At 37.5% G+C, this 22359-nt stretch overlaps 1 protein-coding gene across 7 annotated transcripts in view; it reads left to right on the top strand.

The window, feature by feature from the left end:
- BNIP2 (BCL2 interacting protein 2) overlaps window positions 1-22359 on the top strand; it is a 259244-nt gene that overhangs the window by 205215 nt on the left and 31670 nt on the right. For 2 of the 7 annotated variants that reach the window (XM_086321270.1, XM_086321271.1), the window contains exons 4-11: window positions 11211-11317; window positions 12204-12271; window positions 12743-12919; window positions 14694-14870; window positions 17923-18025; window positions 18610-18741; window positions 20133-20219; window positions 20342-20440. In XM_086321270.1, coding sequence (XP_086177396.1) covers window positions 11211-11317; window positions 12204-12271; window positions 12743-12919; window positions 14694-14870; window positions 17923-18025; window positions 18610-18741; window positions 20133-20219; window positions 20342-20440 — 950 coding nt within the window. Of the gene's footprint in view, window positions 1-3556; window positions 3744-11210; window positions 11318-12203; window positions 12272-12742; window positions 12920-14693; window positions 14871-17922; window positions 18026-18609; window positions 18742-20132; window positions 20220-20341; window positions 20441-21175; window positions 21212-22359 lie in introns of those variants that run through there. The other 5 variants (XM_086321272.1, XM_086321277.1, XM_086321274.1 and 2 more) reach the window with 5 other exon arrangements.

Raw genomic sequence — 22359 nt, 5'->3', positions numbered from 1 at the left:
TGACCCCATCGACTACAGCACACCAGGCTTCCCTGCCCATCACCAATTCCCAGAGCTTGCTCAAATTCATGTCCATTGAGTCGATGATGCCATCCAACCATCTCATTCTCTGTTTTTCCATTCTCCTCTTGCCCTCAATCTTTCCCTGAATCAGGATCTTTCCCAATGAGTCAGCTCTTTACATCAGGTAGCCATAGTATTGGAGCTTCAGCTTCACCATCAGTCCCTGTAATGAATATTCAGAGTTGATTTCCTTTAGGATTGACTGGTCTGATCTTCTTGCTGTTCAAGGGACTCTCAAAAGTCTTCTTCAGCACTACAGTTCTTCAGCACTCAGTTTTCTTTATGGTCCAACTCTCACATCCATACATGACTACTGGAAAAACAATAGCTTTGAATATGGACCTTTGTCAGAAAAGTGATGTCTCTGCTTTTTAATATGCTGTCTAGGTTGGTCATAGCTTTTCTTCCAAGGAGTAAGCATCTTTTAATTTCATGGCTGCACTCACCATCTGCAGTGATTTTGGAGCCCAGGAAAATACTCTATCACTGTCTCCATTTTTACCCCATCTATGGATCAGATACCATGATCTTAGCTTTTTGAATGCTGAGTTTTAAGCCAGATTTTTCACCTCTTCTTTCAACCTCATCAAGAGGCTCTTTAGTTCCTCTTCATTTTCTGCCATTAGGGTGGTATCATCTGAGTATCTGAGGTTGTTGATATTTCTCCCTGAAATCTTGATTCCAGCTTATGAGTCATCCAGCCCAATATTTTGCATGATGTACTCTCCATATAAGTTAAATAAGCAGGGTGACAATATACAGCCTTGACATACTCCTTTCCCAATTTTGAACCAGTCTGTTGTTCCATGTCCAGTTCTAATCGTTGCTTCCTGACCTGCATATAGATTTCTCAAGAGGTAGGTCACGATGGTTTGGTATTCCCATCTCTTTAATAATTTTCCAGTTGATTATGATCTATACAATCAAATGCAGAGTACATCATGAGAAATGCTGGGCTGGAAGAAGCAAAAGCTGGAATCAAGATTGCCAGGAGAAAGATCAATAACCTCAGATATGCAGATGACACCACCCTTATGGCAGAAAGTGAAGAGGAACTAAAAAGCCTCTTGATGAAAGTGAAAAAGGAGAGTGAAAAAGTTGGCTTAAAGCTCAACATTCAGAAAACGAAGATCATGGCATCTGGTCCCATCACTTCATGGGAAATAGATGGGGAAACAGTGGAAACAGTGTCAGATTTTATTTTGGGGGGCTCCAAAATCACTGCAGATGGTGATTGCAGCCATGAAATTAAAAGACGCCTACTCCTTGGAAGGAAAGTTATGACCAACCTAGACAGCATATTCAAAAGCAGAGACACTACTTTGCCAACAAAGGTCCATCTAGTCAAGGCTATGGTTTTTCCAGTGGTCATGTATGGATGTGAGAGTTGGACTGTGAAGAAAGCTGAGTGCCGAAGAATTGATGCTTTTAAAGTGTGGTGTTGGAGAAGACTCTTGAGAGTCCCTTGGACTGCAAGGAGATCCAACCAGTCCATTCTGAAGGAGATCAGTCCTGGGTGTTCTTTGGAAGGAATGATGCTAAAGCTGAAACTCCAATACTTTGGCCACCTCATGTGAAGGGTTGACTTATTGGAAAAGACTCTGATGCTGGGAGGGATTGGGGGCAGGAGGAGAAGGGGATGACAGAGGATGAGATGGCTGGATGGCATCACTGACTTGATGCACATGAGTTTGGGTTAACTCTGGGAGTTGGTGATGGACAGGGAGGCCTGGCGTGCTGCAAGTCATGGGGTCGCAAAGAGTCAGACACGACTGAGCGACTGAACTGACACAGTCAAAGGCTTTAGAATAGCCAGTGAAGCAGAAGTAGATGTTTTTCTGGAATTCTATTGCTTTTTCTATGATCCAATGGATGTTGGCAATTTGATCTCTGGTTCCTCTGCCTTTTCTAAATCCAGCTTGTGCATCTGGAAGTTATTGGTTCACATGCTGTTGAGGCCTAGTTTGAAGAATTTTGAGCATGACTTTGCTAGCATGTGAAATGAGTGCAATTGTGTGGTGATTTGAACATTCTTTGGCATTGCCCTTCTTTAGGATTGAATGAAAACTGACCTTTTCCAGTCTTATGGCCACTGCTGAGTTTTCCAAATTTGCTGGCATATTGAGTGCAGCAAGCACTTTAACAGCATCATCATTTAGGATTTGAAATAGCTCAGCTGGAATTCCATCACCTCCACTAGTTTTGTTTGTAATAATGCTTCCTAAAGTCCACTTGACTTCATACTCCAGGATGTCTGGCTCTAGGTGAGTGATCACACCATTGTGGTTATCTGGGTCATTAGGACTTTTTGGTACAGTTCTTCCGTATATTCTTGCCACCATTACTTCATCTCTTCTGTTTCTCTTAGGTCCTTGCCATTTTTGTCCTTTATTGTGCCCATCTTTGTATGAAATGTTCCCTTTGTATCTCTAATTTTCTGGAAGCGATCTCTAGTATTTCTGTTCTATTGTTTTCCTATATTTCTTTGCATTGTTCACTTAAGAATTTTACCAAGCTCTATGGTGATTGCAGCCATGAAATTAAAAGACACTTACTCCTTGGAAGGAAAGTTATGACCAACCTAGATAGCATATTCAAAAGTAGAGACATTGCTTTGCCAACAAAGGTCCGTCTAGTCAAGGCTATGGTTTTTCCAGTAGTCATGTATGGATATGAGAGTTGGACTGTGAAGAAAGCTGAGCGCCGAAGAATTGATGCTTTTGAACTGTGGTGTTGGAGAAGACTCTTGAGAGTCCCTTGGACTGCGAGGAGATCCAACCAGTCCATTCTACAGATCAGTCCTGGGTGTTCTTTGGAAGGAATGATGCTAAAGCTGAAACTCCAATACTTTGGCCACCTGATGCGAAGAGTTGACTCATTGGAAAAGACTCTGATGCTGGGAGGGATTGGGGGCAGGGAGGAGAAGGGGACGACAGAAGATGAGATGGCTGGATGGCTTCACCGAGGCGATGGACATGAGTATGGGTGAACTCCGGGAGTTGGTGATGGACAGGGAGGCCTGGCGTGCTGCAAGTCATGGGGTCGCAAAGAGTCGGACACGACTGAGCGACTGAATTGAACTGAACTGAAGGGTTTTTCTGAGTTTTACTTCCCCAATGAGACATCAACTATTTTTCCTCACCTTTTTGCATCCATTTTATTATATAGTGTAAATCATAATGATCAGTAAAGCCAACATAAAGAATATAAAAATGGCTCTTTGAAGCTCAAGGGCAGTGGCCCAGCGCAGGAAGAGGAAGCTCCTGCAGATGTGTAAACGACTGCCAACCTAACATAAACGCTTGACAGCTCCGCTGCCCAAGTTGCTGGAGAAAGCAGAAAGCTGGCGGGAGCGTTAGTTCCTCCTTCCCGGCCCCGCCCGCCGCCACTGAGGGTGTGGGCGTGGGGAGGGACTCACGAAGACGCCACGCCTCTGCCTGGGCTTCCTCCAGCTGCGGGGTCTGGAGAAGGTCGGGGTGTTGTCACTTCCTTCGGAGCGGCTCTCTGTATCCGGGTCGGCCGCTGTACTTGCCGCTGTGGCTCAGGGGCTGGGCCCGGGTCTCGCTGCCGTCAGAGAGGAGCAGGCTGCGCTCGGCGCTACCTTCTGCGACCTGGCCGTCAGCCCCACGTCGCCGGCCTGGAGGGGAGAAGGAGACGAGGAGGCCAAGGCTCCCTCCGGGGTAAGTGCCCCTCGGGAAGGCTGGGGGCCGGCGGGTCTGAGCTGAGAACAGGCCTCGGGGGCAGACATCCGAAGGGCGCACACCCGGGGCGGTCCGAGAAAGGAAGCCCCGAGCTTTATCCGTTACGGGAGGCGCCCTAGAAACTGCCCGGAGGCGCTTCCCGGATCCCCGCCCCGCTTTGGCCCCCGCCCTTGGCCAGGCTTCTGTTTGCTTTTTGCCACCCTTGCTTCCCCCCTTCTCCCAAGCCTTTTCCATTCGTGGTGGTTGTGCTCGGCTGAGAACCTGCCCTCTTCTCTGCCCCCTGCACACTTCCCCGTCTGGGTGCAGTCACTGGGCCCTGTTAGTCCCTTATTTCTCACCAGCCTCGGTCCTGGTACAGAACAAAGGAACTTGGATGTCTAACATGCTCCACACCCTTGGGGAATAGACAAGGAAGCGGCATTTGTAATGGACCTTGATTCGTGAAAAGCTGAGTTCCTGCATGGACACTATCTTTTATTTAAATAGCTGGCACAGGTAGCTTGGGTTTCCTTGGTGCACCTGATGCCATGGATAATCTGCTAGACCAACGCATATTAAATCAGAAATTTATTTGCGTCTATTACGTCGATTTGAAACTTCCCCTTGGTCTGCTGTGCTCTGGCAAGCTCTTTGAGAGCACGGCTTTAGTCATCCAGGTAGTCTTAGCGCCTTCCATATAGTTTAATGAAATGTGTGATTGATTTTTGATGTTGCTTTTCCCCCCCATCTTCACCTTTAAAAAAAAAAAAGAATCAGGCTGCTTCTCCTAATGCTTAACTACTTAACTTTTAAAATTTAACGTATTCTTTATCTAAAATTGTATAGGAATTTCTACAATTTGTAAATGGATGTTTCCTCAGAATTTTAACTAAAGTTACTGTATCTAGTTATCCTATAGACCATTTTCTTGATGATCTTGCATATCTTCTCCTTAGTTCTTATCATTTTACATTTTCTCCACACACTATTTTTAATTTTCATAATCTCCGTTGCAGCATAATATTTTTAGTTTTAGACAGGAAGTATGACAGGTCTCCTTCTGCAAACATAGGACTTGAACTCAATCATCGTAAGTTAGTGTTACTGGTGTCTTTAGGCATTACAGAACCTTTGAAGCTGCTGCTGCTGCTGCTGATAACTTCAGTCGTGTCCGACTCTGTGCGACCCCAGAGACGGCAGCCCATCAGGCTCCCCCGTCCCTGGGATTCTCCAGGCAAGAACACTGGAGTGGGTTGCCATTTCCTTCTCCAATGCATAAAAGTGAAAAGGGCAAGTGAAGTCGCTCAGTCGTGTCCGACTCTTAGCGACCCCATGGACTGCAGCCTACCAGGCTCCTCCGTCCATGGATTTTCCAGGCAAGAGTGCTGGAGTGGAGTGCCATTGCCTTCTCCAAACCTTTGAAGCTAAGTTTAGCCAAATCTAGCTTGACAGGCTTGTTCTGTAGAAAGTTGCCAGTGAACTGGAGACAGTGCTGTATTAGAAACAATCTGGGTCTAACCTGGAAACCAGGATGTGGTTATTTGCCTCAAATATAGGCTAAAATGGGGATAATAACCCCATATTTTATATGTGATACAGAATTTTTGGTTGGAATGTATGAGATGGATATATGAACAGTTAGTAAATGGGAACGGAGAAGGCAATGGCACCCCACTCCAGTACTCTTGCCTGGAAAATCCCATGGACGGAGGAGCCTGGTAGGCTGCAGTCCTTGAGGTCGCTGAGGGTCGGACTCGACTGAGCGACTTCACTTTCACTTTTCACTTTCATGCATTGGAGAAGGAAATGGCAACCCACTCCAGTGTTCTTGCCTGGAGAATCCCAGGGACGGTGGAGCCTGGTGGGCTGCCGTCTCTGGGGTCGCACAGAGTCGGACACGACTGAAGCGACTTAGCAGCAGCAGCAACAGCATTAAATGGGAAAAGCACTGTTTGGAAAATGGTTCTGTTCATTCTTCTGGTGTAATGCTCACAGAAGGAGCAGCAATGGAAAAAGACACCTAAGAAAGGAAGTATATGTATAGCCAGATGAGATAATTCAACCTTGGCTGACTGTGGATCGAAAGATGTCATTTTAAGCTTACACTCTATAAAGCAGAGTGCTAGTATAATGTGATGATAATAATATTCCAAAGTTATACTTTTATATTACATCTAATATTTGTAACTCTAGAAAGTATTATAAGTCAGTTATTAGACTTTAATATTCTTAAAGGTCTCAGAGCTCTCCAGTATGTTCTGCATACTGATAATACAATCAATGTACCTTTTACGGTTGGCATAATTGTACTGTGCTTTCTCTTCACAATTGTGAGAAACAGCGCTATTGTAATTTTTCTTGAATTTTGTATTAACATTTCTGATAAGGTATCACATTTAATTGAGGTATGTAATTGACAGATAACTTTTTTTTAGTTTTATGTATACAACATCATGATTTTGATATTTGTATACATTGCCAAATACCTATGATAAGTCTACTTAACATTCATCACCATATTTAGTTATAAAAATTTTTTTCTTATCATGAGAACTTTAAAGATTTACTGTCTTAGCAACTTTCACATATCTAATACAGTGATACTAACCATGCTGTACCTTTCCAGAACTGCTGCTGCTGCTGCTGCTGCTAAGTCGCTTCAGTTGTGTCTGACTCTGTGCGACCCCATAGACGGCAGCCCACCAGGCTCCCCCGTCCCTGGGATTCTCCAGGCAAGAACACTGGAGTGGGTTGCCATTTCCTTCTCCATTCCAGAACTAACTTACAGCTAAAAGTTTATACCTTTCTACGCCTTTCATCCATTTCACCCACTTTCCACCCTCCACCTCTGGCAACTGCCAGTATGTTCGCTGTGTCTATAAGCTTTTTCTGTTTTGTTTTCTTAAGATTACACACACATAAGTGAGATCATAACGTGTTTGTCTTTCTCTTTCTGACTTACTTTACTTATGTTACATAATGCCTTCAAGGTCCACCCATGTTGTGGCAGATGGCAGATTTTTTAAATGATTGAATAATATTCCTGTGTGTATGTTTATCCATTCATTCACCAGTGAATACTTAGGTTACTTGAATATCTTGGCTATTGTAAACAATGCTGCTGTGAACATGGGGGTACACACATCTTTTCTAATTAGTGTTCTAATTGCCTTCTGATGAATACTCAAAGTGGAATTGCTGGATTGTACCGGAATTCTGGTTTCAATTTTTTGAGGAACTTCCTTCCTGTGTTCCATAGTGGCTGCACCAGTTTGCATTCCCACCAAGGATTTCCTTTTCTCCACACCCTCACTGCTGCTTGTTATTTCTGGTCTTTTTGAGAATAGCCCTTCTAAGCTGTTAGTATCTTTGTGTTATTTCATTCTTAAAAACCTACATGCCTCTGCTCTCAAGGAAACAGTGAGAAGCAGGCATGTAGGATCTTTACAGAGGTGGATCGGTGACCTTCCTGAACATACAGGCTGGCCGAAAGTATTTTCTGTGTGCTACCAGTACTACCAGCTTCATAGGAAAATGTGAACATGAACATTTGGAACAAAGTCCTTTCGTTTAAATGGGGATGTGAAAGGCTTGCCTAAGCATGTCCTTTTGCCGAACAAAATTGATTTGAGTGTACATGTTGACTACTAGCACTTATTCCACCATCTGTTAAACTACATAATAGTGAAGTTGTCATGTAAAATTTTAAGTTATAATTTGGGCATTTCTAAATATGATCTTAATATTTAATTTTTACTTATATTGTTAGGATGCATGAGGAAATCCCCAGTTTCATCTGGGTTGAATTTACCACCACACCTCACTGAAGTCAGCTATACCGTTTTGAATTTATCTCTATCACCACCACTGATAACTGGCATAAGTAATAATGTGCCACTGCTACCACAAGTTTGTTGAGAAATCAAGTGATTCCTGTTGCATTTGGTTGTTTTGACAGTTAGCATCTTAAACTATTACTTCCCCATTCTGATTTATTTATATTGTGAGTCAGCGATATCCTGATTTCCTTCAGAGTTGTAGTGCTTATATTGCTCCTTTCTTGCTTCCTGTTCTTACAACTGCTGATAATGTGGTTCTAAGAACAGTCATCTTTCAAGGACTTTGTAACTTTGCCTAGTTTAAACTTTACCTGGTGTATCAATGTTTTTCCCTCTAAAATTTGTGATGAAATGATTAAGAGGGAACCTATTTTTCTCTACCTCTAGGTCCTGTTTAACAAACTTCAGTAATTATTCCCAAACTAAATATCCATGTCCACATGCTGGGGTGTATTAACATCATGTGACTCAATGATATTAAAGTAAAAATTGAATGAATCAGCTTAGTTAGCTGACAGATTCTGGTTCTCTGTGTTTAAAGTAGTATTTTCACGTGATAGACTTACTGAGGTGGTAAAATAGCTAAAAGACATGGTTTATCTTTTAGAATTGCACAAGGTGTGTGTTTTCTCTTACAAACATGGGATATTTTTACCAGCAGAAATGGACAGTATGTTAGTTGCCCCAAATATTTTCACTAGTCTTTATTGAGGTGTAAGACTTAGCAGGAAGCCTATTTATGTAGTTTAATTAGAAAAATAAGCTTGAGGTTGAGCAAAGCAAATGCTTATTATTCAGTGTTACACCTTACAATTAAATATTTATTTTTCAATTTAACTAGTATTTACAGGCTTGTTATGTGCCAGACACTGTGCTAGATGTTGTAAACATAGAGGTAGCAACCTCCAGTCACTGCTTATATTTTTGAAATATTAAATATTTTTGAGTATGTGAAGTATTTGAAAAAATACTGAGAGCGTCCTGTTATTTTTCCAACACCCAGTACAAATGTGAGACTAAATAATGAAACTTCTCTGGTTATTAAATCTAGGATAAAACATTAGTTCACTTTATAGTGAATATCAAAGGTTTAAATAAGTCAAGATTATTGTATTTTAAGTGTGTTTTCCATTCATTTCTCAAAATTGCTTAAGTTTTTCCCAGAGAATTAAAAATGCCTTATTCCTACATATAAATTAACTGACTTTTCCTAGCAAATATGTTGATGAAGAAAAGACAGCATTTGCTTTTTTTTCTGTTTGCAAGTGGCTCCTAAGAAATGTAAACCTTTTAAAGATTTTTGAAACTCTTAAGCCTAAGTAAGAATTCAAACTGGGAAAAAAGCCTCCCAGTCTTGGCAGAAATAAGAATTTAGTTTATTGTGTGAAATCTAACACTTTAGAAAACTTCTATGTAATTTTGTTATTGTTGTTCTGGAACACAATGGTTTTTTGCTACAGCTTTGTGTATCTTTTGAGTGTTATAATGACACAGCAGATAGGCAACCATTAAACATGACCACTGGTTACACATACATGGTTTTAAAACTTAAATAATTTAGAAGGATTTACTGTGAACAGCCTCATTCTCCCCATCTCACCTTCTTCCACTGGTGTCAATCCCTTTACCTCTGTTTTAAAACTTCTAGTGATAACTAGTAATACTTTCTGTCTCTTGAGATGTATGTGTTCAGTTCAGTTCAGTCACTCAGTTGTGTCCAACTCTTTGCGACCCCATGGACTGCAGCACACCAGGCCTCCCTGTCCCTCACCAACTCCTGGAGCTTGCTCAAACTCATGTCCATCAAGTCGGTGATGCCATCCAACCGTCTTATCCTCTGTCATCCCCTTCTCCTCCTGCCTTCAGTCTTTCCCAGCATCAGGGTCTTTTCCGATGAGTCAGTTATTCACATCAGGTGGCCAAAGTATTGGAGTTTCAGCTCAAGAATCAATCCTTCCAATGAATAATCAGGACTGATTTCCTTTACAATTGACTGGTTTGATCTCCGTGCAGTCCAAGGGACTTCGCAGGTCTTCTCCAACACCACAGTTCAAAAGCATCAGTTCTTCGGCACTCAGCTTTGTGTATGGTCCATCTCTCACATCCATACACGACTACCAGAAAAACCATTGCTTTGACTGTATGGACCTTTGTTGGCAAAGTAATGTCTCTGCTTTTTAATATGCTATCTAGGTTGGTCATAGCTTTTCTTCTAGGGAGCAAGAGTCTTTTAATTTCATGGCTGCAGTCACCATCTGCAGTGATTTTGGAGCCCAAGAAAATCAAGTCTGTCACTGTTTCCACTGTTTCCCCGTCTATTTGCCATGAAGTGATGGGACTGGATGCCATGATCTTAGTTTCTTGAATGTTGAGTTTTAAGCTATCATTTTCACTCTCTTCTTTCACTTTCATCAAAAGGCTCTTAGTTCCTCTTCACTTTCTGCCATAAGGGTGGTGTCATCTGCGTATCTGAGGTTATTGATATTTCTCCCTGCAATCTTGATTCTGGCTTGTGCTTCAGCCAGCCAGGGATTTCATATGATGTCCTCTGCATATACGTTAAATAAGCAAGGTGACAATATACAATCTTGACTTACTCCTCTCCCAATTTGGAACCAGTCTGTTGTTCCATATCCGGTTCTAACTGTTGCTTCTTGACCTGCATACAGATTTCTCAGGAGTTACTTCATTTTTTAAAGTTAAGTTTACTCATCTATTGACTTACTCTACTGTAAGTAAATCAGATATTCCGTTTATACCTCCTGCCCCTTCAGGTTGCCACAGTTTTTGTTGTACTGCTAACCAGTTGACCTTAATGATTTCTTAAATATATTTAAACCTCTCTTTCATATTCCATCAACCTTGGCAAACTCTAGATCCGTCATTTCATAAACTGAGGATAGTAACACCCATATCCTTCCTTAGAAAAACTGAAACTAAGTTAAAGCATGTAGTTGCGTGAATAGAAATATTCACTAAGATCAGTGTCTGAAAACTCATGCTAAACTACATGAGAAAAGCTTGGTATAGATATGAAACAAAAATATGGCATAATTCATTTACTGAACAGGTACTGAATAGCCCTCTTTAAGTGGTTCAGAAATCGTGGCATTGGAACTATGGAGAAGTAAATATAAGAGACAGCTCACCACTTGGGCTCTGCTGAATTAAGAGTATAAATGCTAGTTACTAGTGTTCAATTTCCAGAATTAACCTCTCTCCAAAGGACAGAGAATTTGATGATGGGTCTAGAATAGAGAATATATTTAGTTTTATTATTTGTGTCCCTCAGCCCCAAAATTGCTTTTCCATAATTCACAGTACCTAATAAATGGTAAATCATTTCCTGGACACACACATGTATGTATGTATACATGTGGAATAAGTACTTCACTCCACAGCACCCTTATCACAAACGGTAATTTCTAGAATATATATACTCTGACTCTTTTCTAATTCTTGGGGTGGGGGAGGGGAATGGAAAGTAGTAGTTGCAACCCGCTAAAGTTATTTCATAACCAGGGTGAAAGTATGAACTCAAATATAAGACTATTGCATCTTTTCAACAGATAATGTGGAAAATAAGCCTATGAATTTTTTTCTTTCTCTCTCTTTTCTTTTTTAACAGGATTTTGGCACTGTCGATTATCAGGAGTTTGTAGTTGACATTGAATCCAGACTGAGGATGGAGGGGGTAGAACTTAAGGAAGAATGGCAAGATGAAGATTTTCCAATGTGAGCAATGTTTTTAAATGAAAACAAATTCAAAACAGAACTTCACTACTTCTTTACTGAGGTGTCACTTACTAAATGAATATTGATCGGACTCCTTAAAGAAACCCAGTGTTGCAAAATGTTCATTAAGGACTAGTAATAGAGTCTTCAGGATTTCTAGAGGAAGATGGTCTTTAGAAGCCTGCAGGAAGCATTAAATTTTATGCTTTTATTTTAAGACAAAAACTTGTTAAGTTAGACAAGGAAAGCTTTCTATATTATCTGGTGAGCGACCGTGACACATTTGTGTGTTTACAGTTCTGTCGGCACTGGTTAGGGTAAGAGAAAGAGAGCAAAGGCAGACCGTATGTTTAAGGGATCCATGCCATTTTGGTTAGAAGACCATCTCAGTGCATAAGAAGATTACTTAGCAGTTGGAATAGGAACAGCTGGTGGAGAGTACTGAGTCATTGCGTAGCACAGCATGATAATCATAATATAGAAATGCTGAGCTCAAAAACATGCAATCGTCATTTTCATATTCCCTCTATAAGTGACAGTTTAGCTTCATCGTACATTGTATTGTACATCCCATTAAATTCATGCATTTGAAGTATATTGTAAAGTAATGATTTTTAAAATTTGTTTTGTAGTTGTATTTAAGAGCTGTTACATAGGGATTATATACCTACTTTTATGTGTTACTTATATAGATATGTAAATCAATTGAGACAGTTTGAAATTTTTCTTTAACAGTAGTTTGTAAATTACTCAAGCTTAAAGAAACATTGCTTTATTCAGTTTTCCGCATAATTGTTTCTATAAGCTATTTTAATAGCTCTTTGAATGTCAAAAGATTTTTTATTTTTTTAATTTCTGGGTTAAAAATTATGTCTGTGTGTTTTAGACCTTTACCAGAAGATGATAGTATTGAAGCAGATATATTAGCTGTAACTGGACCAGAGAGTCAGCCTGGTAAGAACTTGACACTTAGAAAATAGACTTTTATCTGTGGTATTTCTTTCTAACACACTTTGTCAAGATATAAATTATACTCAGTTCTTGTTCCATCATAGGGTGCCAAAGGGTAAGTTGACTGTTTAGGAAAGCATTTTTGGAATGCTTTGGAATACTTTGCAAAAACATACCCTTGGGTTTAGAAATTTTGATCATGAAGGAGAGAGGGAAGATGATTTTTAGTAGTAAATAGTGACTGTAAGTTCTGCTTCTGTTTTTTAAAAAGGCATATCCTTACTGGGATGTGTCAGCTTGCTGTGATACAGAAGCAGTAGTGATCAAAGTCCAAAGTTTGTAAGTAAGGGCTTTGGAATTGTTTAATGAATGTTATTTTCTCAAGAATAAAGTGATTAAAGTTCCCTTATTCGATTTATGGATGTAAGCATTTTTTCTAAATATATCTTTGATTTTTCTTTTTAACCATTCCAGGCTCACTAGAAGTTAATGGCAATAAAGTGAGAAAGAAACTAATGGCTCCCGACATTAGCCTAACTCTGGACCCTAGTGATGGCTCTGTGTTGTCAGATGATTTGGATGAAAGTGGGGAGATTGACTTAGATGACTTAGATACGCCATCGGAGGACAGTAATGAGTTTGAGTGGGAAGGTAGGTGTTTCATTGATTTTACCTGACCTTTATTAATGATTGTGTTCATGTATATACATAGTGGCATTTTCACTTGACCATGAAACCAACTAAAATCAATGATTAAGGGATTTTATTGAAATAAGGTATTATCAGTTCTAAAGTTCATGTATAGGTTGTAAAGATACAAAATTTGGCTAACGTTGAATATTATGGCTTCCCGAACTGTTTATAGTAGATTACATGTGGCTTTATTTTAATTGCCTAGTGCTATAAAGTTATGTCTTTCCATTTTGCTTCCATATATTGCTTGATAATTACAGCGTGTTCTTTTATTCAGTCAATCAACTGAGAGGGAAAGCACTGAAAAACATATTTTAGGGAATTCTTAAAAGTAATTAAGAATTTGCAGAGAGGGAGTTCTATAGGGAAGGTTTAGAGGTGTGTTTTTTGAGTTTTTTTTTTTAGTGGGTTCATCTGATAGTGCTGCACTTTGTAAATGACCAGCTTGAACTAATGTGGTCTCCTTGACTCCACTCTTAGATTTGTTATCATTAGCTATTTGGAATTGAAAGGAATTGGCATGTGTTTTGCTTTGCATGCTTCCTTTAGTTAGATAATTGCTGTCTAGTATCTTTGTAGTTGGGAATAATTTATATATATATATATTTCATCTTTTAAGTGACCTTTGCTTCCAAGCAAAAGTTTAGAACTAGGTATGTTATCCACAATAAAGAGTAAGATTCTTAATGTACTTTATCTTTTGTTCTTTTTTCTTCCCCATTTTACTGGTTCAATAAGCAATCCAGTAGTAAACAATATTTTATAAAGATACTGAAATAGTTTTCTGCCTATGTGTTTTGTCTCTTCTTTCTTTAATGCTGCTGTAGTCATTTCCTGGAAGGATATTTTCCGTTAACAACTTTGTCTTGGAAACAGACAACTAACATACAGTAGGTTTCCCCTTCCCCCATTTCTTGGTAAGGACTGTGATACTAAAATTTTGAAATTCATTACATCATGAAAAATCAGCTAAAATGCAACCTTAAGGTGTAAATCATACCTGATCACTGGTGCTTGTGCTTTGGCTAATGTCAATTTAAAATAGACTTTTGCATGTACACTTTGGAATATTATCAAATAATTTTCTGCTTTATGAAACTGATCAAATGAGAAGTAACTATTGACTTGTTAACCACTTTCTATCTGGTATTATAATGTTTGGGGAATAATTTATGTGTTCAACAACAAAAAACACTCGCACCCAGTGAGTTGCTTTAGTTAACATAGTGGTAACTATCTGTCAAGAACAGTGTTGTCAACAGAATCTGCAAATTGTAGATATACATTGTACTGCAGTTAGGTCCTCTGAATTAAGCAATACAAAAAAAGTTAAACAACTATGATTTCCAAAAATAAAATGGCCTTATATCAAGAGTAAGCCTTTTCCTCTATTATGGAAGAAATATTTAAAATTCCACAAACAGGGAACTCTACTCAGTATTATGTAACAACCTAAATGGGAAGAGAATTTGGAAAAAAAATAGATACATGTATATGTATAACTGTACATATGAAACTGTACAATATGAAATTGCTGTACATATGAAATTTTCACAACATTGTTACTCAATTATATCCCAATATAAAATAAAAAGTTAAAAAATATTCCACAGAAGTTATAATAAAAAATATTCTCTGAACAGTCTAATTAGATAGTAAAGTGGTTAACATGTAATTTGATTTTTATTGTGTAAGTAACAATCTATGAATCAAAAATCTTTTATTTTAACAGATGATCTTCCAAAACCCAAGACTACTGAAGTTATTAGGAAAGGCTCAATTACTGAATATACAGCAGCAGAGGAAAAGGAAGATGGACGACGCTGGCGCATGTTCAGAATTGGAGAACAGGACCACAGGGTTGATATGAAAGCAATTGAACCCTATAAGAAAGTTATCAGCCATGGAGGTAAGAGTTACCAAAGATTTTTCAGATTTTTTAATACGCTGTCAGAATCTGAATGCTTAGAGAATCTTTCCTTTGAGATATTAACATAATTTTGAAAGTATAATAAACATTGTGTCCTTTTAGAAATGTAACAGGCTTGAAGTAAAAGAATAAAACATTTAAAAATTGTTAATATACACATACAATAAGTTCCAAAAGTATAAGAGTATACAATGAAAACTATCTCCCTCCACCCTTATCCCTAAACACCCTTAAACTGGGACTTAACACTCTCCTCTTTTTATCCATTTATACCCCAATACTTTGGCCATCTGATGCGAAGAGCTGACTCATTTGAAAAGACCCTGATGCTGGGAAAGATTGAGGGCAGGAGGAGAAGGGGACGACAGAGGATGAGATGGTTGGATGGCATCACCGACTCGATAGACATGGGTTTGGGTGGACTCCGGGAGTTGTTGATGGACTGGGAGGCCTGGCGTGCTGCGATTCATGGGGTCGCAAAGAGTCAGACACGACTGAGCGACTGAACTGAATTGAATTTATATGCAGTAAAATACTCTAATCCTTTGTTTTCTTTTTGCAGTCTTTGCAAATTCCTTTTTTAATTTTCCATATTCATTGAGAGAAAACTGACATGTAACATTGTATATAAGTTTAAGGTATAATATATGTTGATTTGATGCATTCTGTATTGGGAATGATTGCCACCATAGCATTTGTTAACACTTGCATCACATCACATAATTACCAATTCTTATTTGTGGTCTGAACATTTAGGTCTAGACTACCCTTTTAGCAACTTTTAAGTACATAATAGATATTGTTAACTGTGTTAACTGTTGTCACCATGTAGTACATTACTCCCCAGAAATTACTCATCTTCTGACTGGAAGTTTGTACTTTGACTGTTATTTCCCCTTTTATCCCATCTCTGGTAATCACCGTTCTAATCTCTGTTCCTGAGAGTTTAGATATTTTAGATACAAATGATACAGAGTATTTATCTTTCTTGTTTCATTAGAAATGCTCTAATCTTAAGTGCATAATTCACTGAGTTTTGACAAATGCCTATATAACCATATATACTCATATAATCTACACCATCTAGACAGACAGAATATTTTCATTGCCCCAGAAAATTCTCTGGTACTCCCTCTCAATGAATACCCTCTCTGCAGTAACCACTATTGTAATGCCTACCCCATGGTTAGTTTTGCCTGTTACAAAATTTCCTGTATCTGGAATCACAGTTTACACTCGTCTGCTTTCACTCAGCGTAATGATTTTGACATTTATCCTTGCTGTTGCATGTATCTGCAGTTCATTCCTTGTTACTGCTTATTTGTTTATCCATCTCTATTTTGATGGGCCATGTGAGATTTTTCCAGTCTGAGCTATTATGATTAAAACTGCCGTGAGCGTTGTTGTACAAGTCTTTGTGTTTATAAATACAACCTGGCCCTTTAAAATATGATTCTTAATTTACCTTAAAACTGTGAACAAATCACTTAGCCTTACCACAAAGTAGAGAATTCATTCTGCATTTTTATGGAACACCTACTTTGTGTATTTCTGGAATATACAAATATAAGGCTTGGTTCCTTAAGAAATTTACAAGTCAAATAGGAAAAGCTGTGAAGTACAGCTATAATTTCTATCATTCTGACTGTCCTGTATGTAGAAGTTTGCATAGTCACTCTTTAAATAGCACCAGAATGTTACTCTGTAGATCCTGTCATATAACCTGAATTCCTCCTAATGCAGGACAAGGTGCCACACAGGTCAAGCAGATTGGTTTTTTCACATAGTCATTTCTGCTTAATTTACTCTCTGCCAAATGCTTTCTCCTGCTTATTTCTATGGTCTTCATTCATTTGAAAACAAATCACTTGAATGTTTGCAGTTGCATTATTCTGCCTAATTTAGTCTTACGCAGTGAAGAAAACAGGATAATATGGATCAGGAAGTCCACAGATAATGTATTAATTCAGCTCCATTCATTGGAAGCAAGTTGTGAGACCTGCCTCATGGTTTAAACCTAATATTTTTGAGACATAGCACTTTATTTAAGAGAAAATAGTAATTAGGGCCATTTTGTCCTACTGAGTTACTGCAATGTGTTTCGTGACTAAGGGGTTAAGAAAGGTTGTGAAGATTCTAATGAAGTGTTCAACCTGTTCAGTGCATGTTTGTAAACAACAGGAATGAAAGTTAAAGCAGAAATACTTGTTGCTGGTTACAGCTTAATATCTATTATAATTAAAACATTTACATTTTAGAGATTATAATTAAAACATGTTTTAGTGCTGTTTTTCTTCATTTAGTCTTATATCAGAGATACAATCTTTTCTTACTTTGTAAGACCCTAAAAGCTACAAAATGCTAGACATCACTGAATGTGAAACTATTTTTACATGTACTATTTACATGTAAAAAAAAGTTGCATAAGAATGTTTTATTGCAGATGTTGTATATTCTTGGATTATATCATTCTGTCTACTTGATAAAATAGGGCTAGCTTTTTGAGTATGCTAATTTAAGTGGGTTTCTGGTTTATATGGCCACCATTTCCTCATCAAATTTTATTGTTTTTGAGAAGAGAGGATTTATTTATTTATTTTTTTAATTTTATTTTATTTTTAAACTTTACAATATTGTATTGGTTTTGCCAAATATCGAAATGAATCCGCCACAGGTATACATGTGTTCCCCATCCTGAACCCTCCTCCCTCCTCCCTCCCCATACCCTCCCTCTGGGTCATCCCAGTGCACTAGCCCCAAGCATCCAGTATTGTGCATCAAACCTGGACTGGTGACTCGTTTCATACATGATATTATATATGTTTCAATGCCATTCTCCCAAATCTTCCCACCCTCTCCCAAGAGAGGATTTAAAGATCTTTGTAAGACTATACAAGGTCAGACCAGTGACAGCAAAAAATATACTTTTTGATTCAGAAGTGTGTGGAACATAAACCACTATAATTTATCAACTATAAATGATATCCCCTGAAAAGTCTTCATAGTGTAATCATACTGGTTTCTTTTTCAGGGTATTATGGAGATGGATTAAATGCCATTGTTGTGTTTGCTGTCTGTTTTATGCCTGAAAGTGGTCAACCTAACTATAGATACCTGATGGACAATCTCTTTAAGTAAGTAGATCATCACAATATTTGGAAAGAACTGAGTAAGTCAGATCTCTAAGAAAGTGCACTTTATTTAGCTAGGTAAAAATTGTAAATATCCTGGTTCTGGTTCCTTAAGTCTGTTATTTGGCATTCTGAAACTATTCCAACTCAACAGAAGAACTGTCATTCTAAAACTGGAAGGGATATTACAGATTATTTGTTCCAACTTCTTTATTTTACATTTGAGGACACATTAAGTGCTTTATTGTGGGAAATTTCAAACATATACAAAGGTAGAGAGAAGTATATATTAAATCTTTGTCTAACTCTCACCCACTTCCACAATTATCAGTTTATACATTATTCCCATAAATACTTCCCTCATGATATAATTTTGAAGCAAATCCCTGCAAAGTATTTGTCATCTATAAACATTTCAATGTGTATTTCTAAAAGAAAGAAGTTTTTTTTTTTTTTTTTCTTTAAAAGGCAATAATACTAATAGTTTTGAATTTTTGCTTTCAGTGAAGGAGAGGGAAGGGAATTGTGTTATTTGGATAAACCTGGTTTGGTTCTGCATAGCAGTGTTTAAGACTTTATTTTTATAGGTATGTTATTGGCACTTTGGAGCTGTTAGTAGCAGAAAACTACATGATAGTTTATTTAAATGGTGCAACAACTCGAAGAAAAATGCCCAGTCTGGGATGGCTCAGGAAATGCTATCAACAAATTGATAGAAGGTATTGTAAATACAAGTTAAAAGCTAGTCTGAATAAATTTTATAATGTCCTTATTAGTTTAAAATTTATTTTCTGTTACCACTTACAGGTACCATGTATCTACTTCATAAATTACATTTACTAATTTCATAGCAAGTTTCTGTTTTCAGACTTATAAAATTGCTCTTTATTTCTCTTTTGTACCACATCAGACATTTTCCTATAGTTTATATTTTGAGAAAGGATGGGGAATTCAGTACATTTCCTATTTTATTACATTCTGGGTTTTGCTTCATTTATAGTGCTTAGTTGAAGAAGGAAATGGCAAACCACTCCAGTTTCTTGCCTGGAAAAGTCCATGGACAGAGGAGCCTGGTGGGCTACAGTCCATGGGGTCGCAAAGAATCGACCACGACTGAGCACATAGTGCTTACTGTATTTTGTTATTTATGATGCTTATTTATCTGTAATCTTTCTTTGGAGTGAGCTCTAGAATTGTATTCTTCTGAGAGTCGTGCATGCTGATAGAAGGAATTTTGATTCTCTCTTTGGTTTGATTTGACCACAGCTAATTCAGAGTAGTTTAATCAACTCAGGTCTATGAATAGGTTTCTCTTCATACATGAACATGACATTGGCTGGTTCATGTAATTTTTTAGTGTTTAATGATTATGATAAGTGTAAACTATAACAATAAAACAGCAGTTTTTATTTCATCATTTTAAGTTTTCTGGGATAATGCATTTAACTTTCAATCAGAATTTTAGACTTGGTGTTGGCAGTGGTGGTTTAGTCACTAAGTCGTGTCAGACTCTTGCGACCCCATGGGCTGTAGCCCACCAGGCTCCTCTGTCCATGAGATTCTCCAGGCAAGAATACTGGAGTGGGTTGCCATTTCCTTCTGCATTTAGACTCCATAAGAATACATTAGATCTGATTCATGTTGCCTGTTCCCTAGGTGATTTCCCCTCTCATCTTTCTGCCTGCCCAGTGCCTTTCATGTTGTTGAAGAAATCAGTAACAGTTTCCCCTCCATTCCTGAGAAATGAAAAGAGCTTACTTTTATATTCATCATTGACCTCTACCCCTGACTGACAGAGTCCTGAAGACAAGTTGTATACTAGGAGACGTTTAATAACAGGCTACACTGTGAAAATAAATATGAATGAAGTAGAATTAATTTCATGGCAGTGGGAAGGGCCATTTCAATTTAGGAGTGCTTTTTGTTTTATCTTTTGTTGTCTTTAGTAATATATCTAAATGACAGCTCTTGAATGAGGGTTTTTTTGGTGTTTTTTTTTTTCAGTTTTTTGTATAGACTTGCACAAACTTATTGATGACTTAGCTTTTCTTCTAGCATTAGAATTTGTAGAGTTTTTTCCAAACTTTTTTTTTTTTTTTTTTAACTCCAGGTTACGGAAAAACCTAAAATCTCTAATCATTGTACATCCCTCTTGGTTTATAAGAACACTTCTGGCTGTTACAAGACCATTTATTAGGTAATTTTCTGAGAGCCATTAACTCAAAAAAAAAAAAAAATCTACAAACTCTTTGTATGAATGTTTTGTCAATTCTGTTGGTCAAAAATATTAAGGTATTTATCTTTATTTTTTTTCTATAGCTCAAAATTCAGCCAAAAAATTAGATACGTCTTTAATTTGGCAGAACTAGCAGAGCTTGTCCCCATGGAATATGTTGGAATACCAGAATGCATAAAACAGTATGTTGTGTTTTATTTATTTCATTGTATTTGGATCTTTATATTTTGATATACAAGAGGTAAATATTTCGGCACCTATTCTTTCTCCCTTCATATATTATAAATATTTTGTAACTGCTCTTTTTTTTATAATGAAGAAAAGGGGGAAGAAGACATTTTTTAACACCTTCCTTTTAAGTCACCATTTTCTTTGGGGTATCAGTTGAAGTAGGAGAAATTGTTTCTGGTTTGGTTCATTTATAATTTTAAAGACTAGTGACAGTCTAAGAGATGATTCTTGATTGGTCAGTACTAAAGCACATTCTCCACACCTGAACATGCTGCTCTTTAAATTTAAGTAAGCTCATTATGGCATCAAATAATCATATTACTAGGGAAATAAAATATATTTATATCAGCCTAACCTTGATACTTTTCAGTGGCTATAATTTGTTCTGTTTACCAAATTTACTTATGTAACTTCTAGAAGGACTTAGCAGAAGGCTGTTAACATAAATACTTGAGTATCACAGTGCTATAATGTAGAAAAATGTTTCTTTGTTCTAATAATCTGAGGTTTTAGTTTGTTGAATATATCAACACCACGTTTCTTACGTCAGTTCTGACTTTCTATATAGTGTATTAAGTATTTTTGCGTTTGCCTACAAACGAGTTTGTTGTTAGAGCCTTTTTTTTTTTAATTTTTGTTCATCTTCATAACATGTATATTTACTAAAATAACTCTTCCCCACCAAGGTATGAAGAAGAAAAGTTAAAAAAGAAAAAGAAAAGGTATATGCACACCTTGACTGGGTTGCATCTAGACTAGTCCATTTGCATTGCACAGACTAACTCTTCCTTATCGGTTGGTTAGCTTGTAGACAAAGATAACAGCATGTGTAAATATAAATATACCCCAGGACCCATATATGCAGTGAATCCAAAGTTCGTGCTGCTGAGTGTGGCTTGGATTCTCTCTACATAGAAAATAAAGGCCAGTTAGAAAATAAAGCCCACTTAATAATGCCAGTTAGTAAATAAAGACCACGTCTCCTTCCTCCTTTTGGTATAAATAACAGATGGTAAATTCCTAAGAATGCTCTTTGAAATATCAATTACTTATAATACCTTACCAATTTGTGCTTTTGAAATATTTATGTTCTTTTTTAATATATCAGATTTCCCCCCTGGGGTTGATAATTATATTTACAATGCAGATATTCTTTGGCTAACCAACATTGATTTCCTTGTATGCTTAAACAATGGCCTGCTAACTAGTCAAATTCTCCATGTGATAAAATACCTAAAAGTTCAATGTACCATTTGATAGTTAAACACTCTGCTTTCCATCTTTAATTTAATTTTGAATACTTCCGCTTTGAGCATAACAGACTGTCATCTGTTAATATGTTAGCATAGAAGATGAAAGGCAAGGGTATAAATTAGTACTATTTTATATAGTAATTTAGAAAAGTACAGGATTTAGATCTGACTTGTTAATGGATTTTTAAAATATTGACAATTAAATCAGCAAAACAGATTCATACAATCTTTCATAAGAGTTAAGGCATGAGATTTATTTATTATTTGGACCACTGTGAGGAATTAAAGCTGAAATATTCTTAACTTCACATTTAACTTCTAACACATTTTGGTTCTGTTGATGAGCAAGAATTCAGTTGACCACGTGATCAAATCATAGCTTTACATTTCTATATGACACTTTACAGCTAAACATTTTTAGATAGAGATAAGAACAATGATTTTAGATCTTGCTCATTTCTCACTCCTCTCAGGGCATTGGTGTGCACTTGCCAGACAACTGGCTGAAATATAGTCTGTAATTATAGAATATTTTGAAGGCAGCTGCTTCATAGATTTCAAGATGATTGCCTTTGTGGATGAAATCTGCTGTGTTGTATCTTTTTACAAAATTCTTA

This window comes from Bos grunniens, chromosome 10 (assembly GCF_055505025.1).
Source record: "Bos grunniens cultivar Pamir isolate PY7600 chromosome 10, Bosgru_T2T1.0, whole genome shotgun sequence".
Taxonomy (NCBI): Eukaryota; Metazoa; Chordata; class Mammalia; order Artiodactyla; family Bovidae; genus Bos; species Bos grunniens.
The sequence above is the reverse complement of the archived record's forward strand: the minus strand, read 5'-3'. Positions and strand labels throughout refer to the sequence as shown.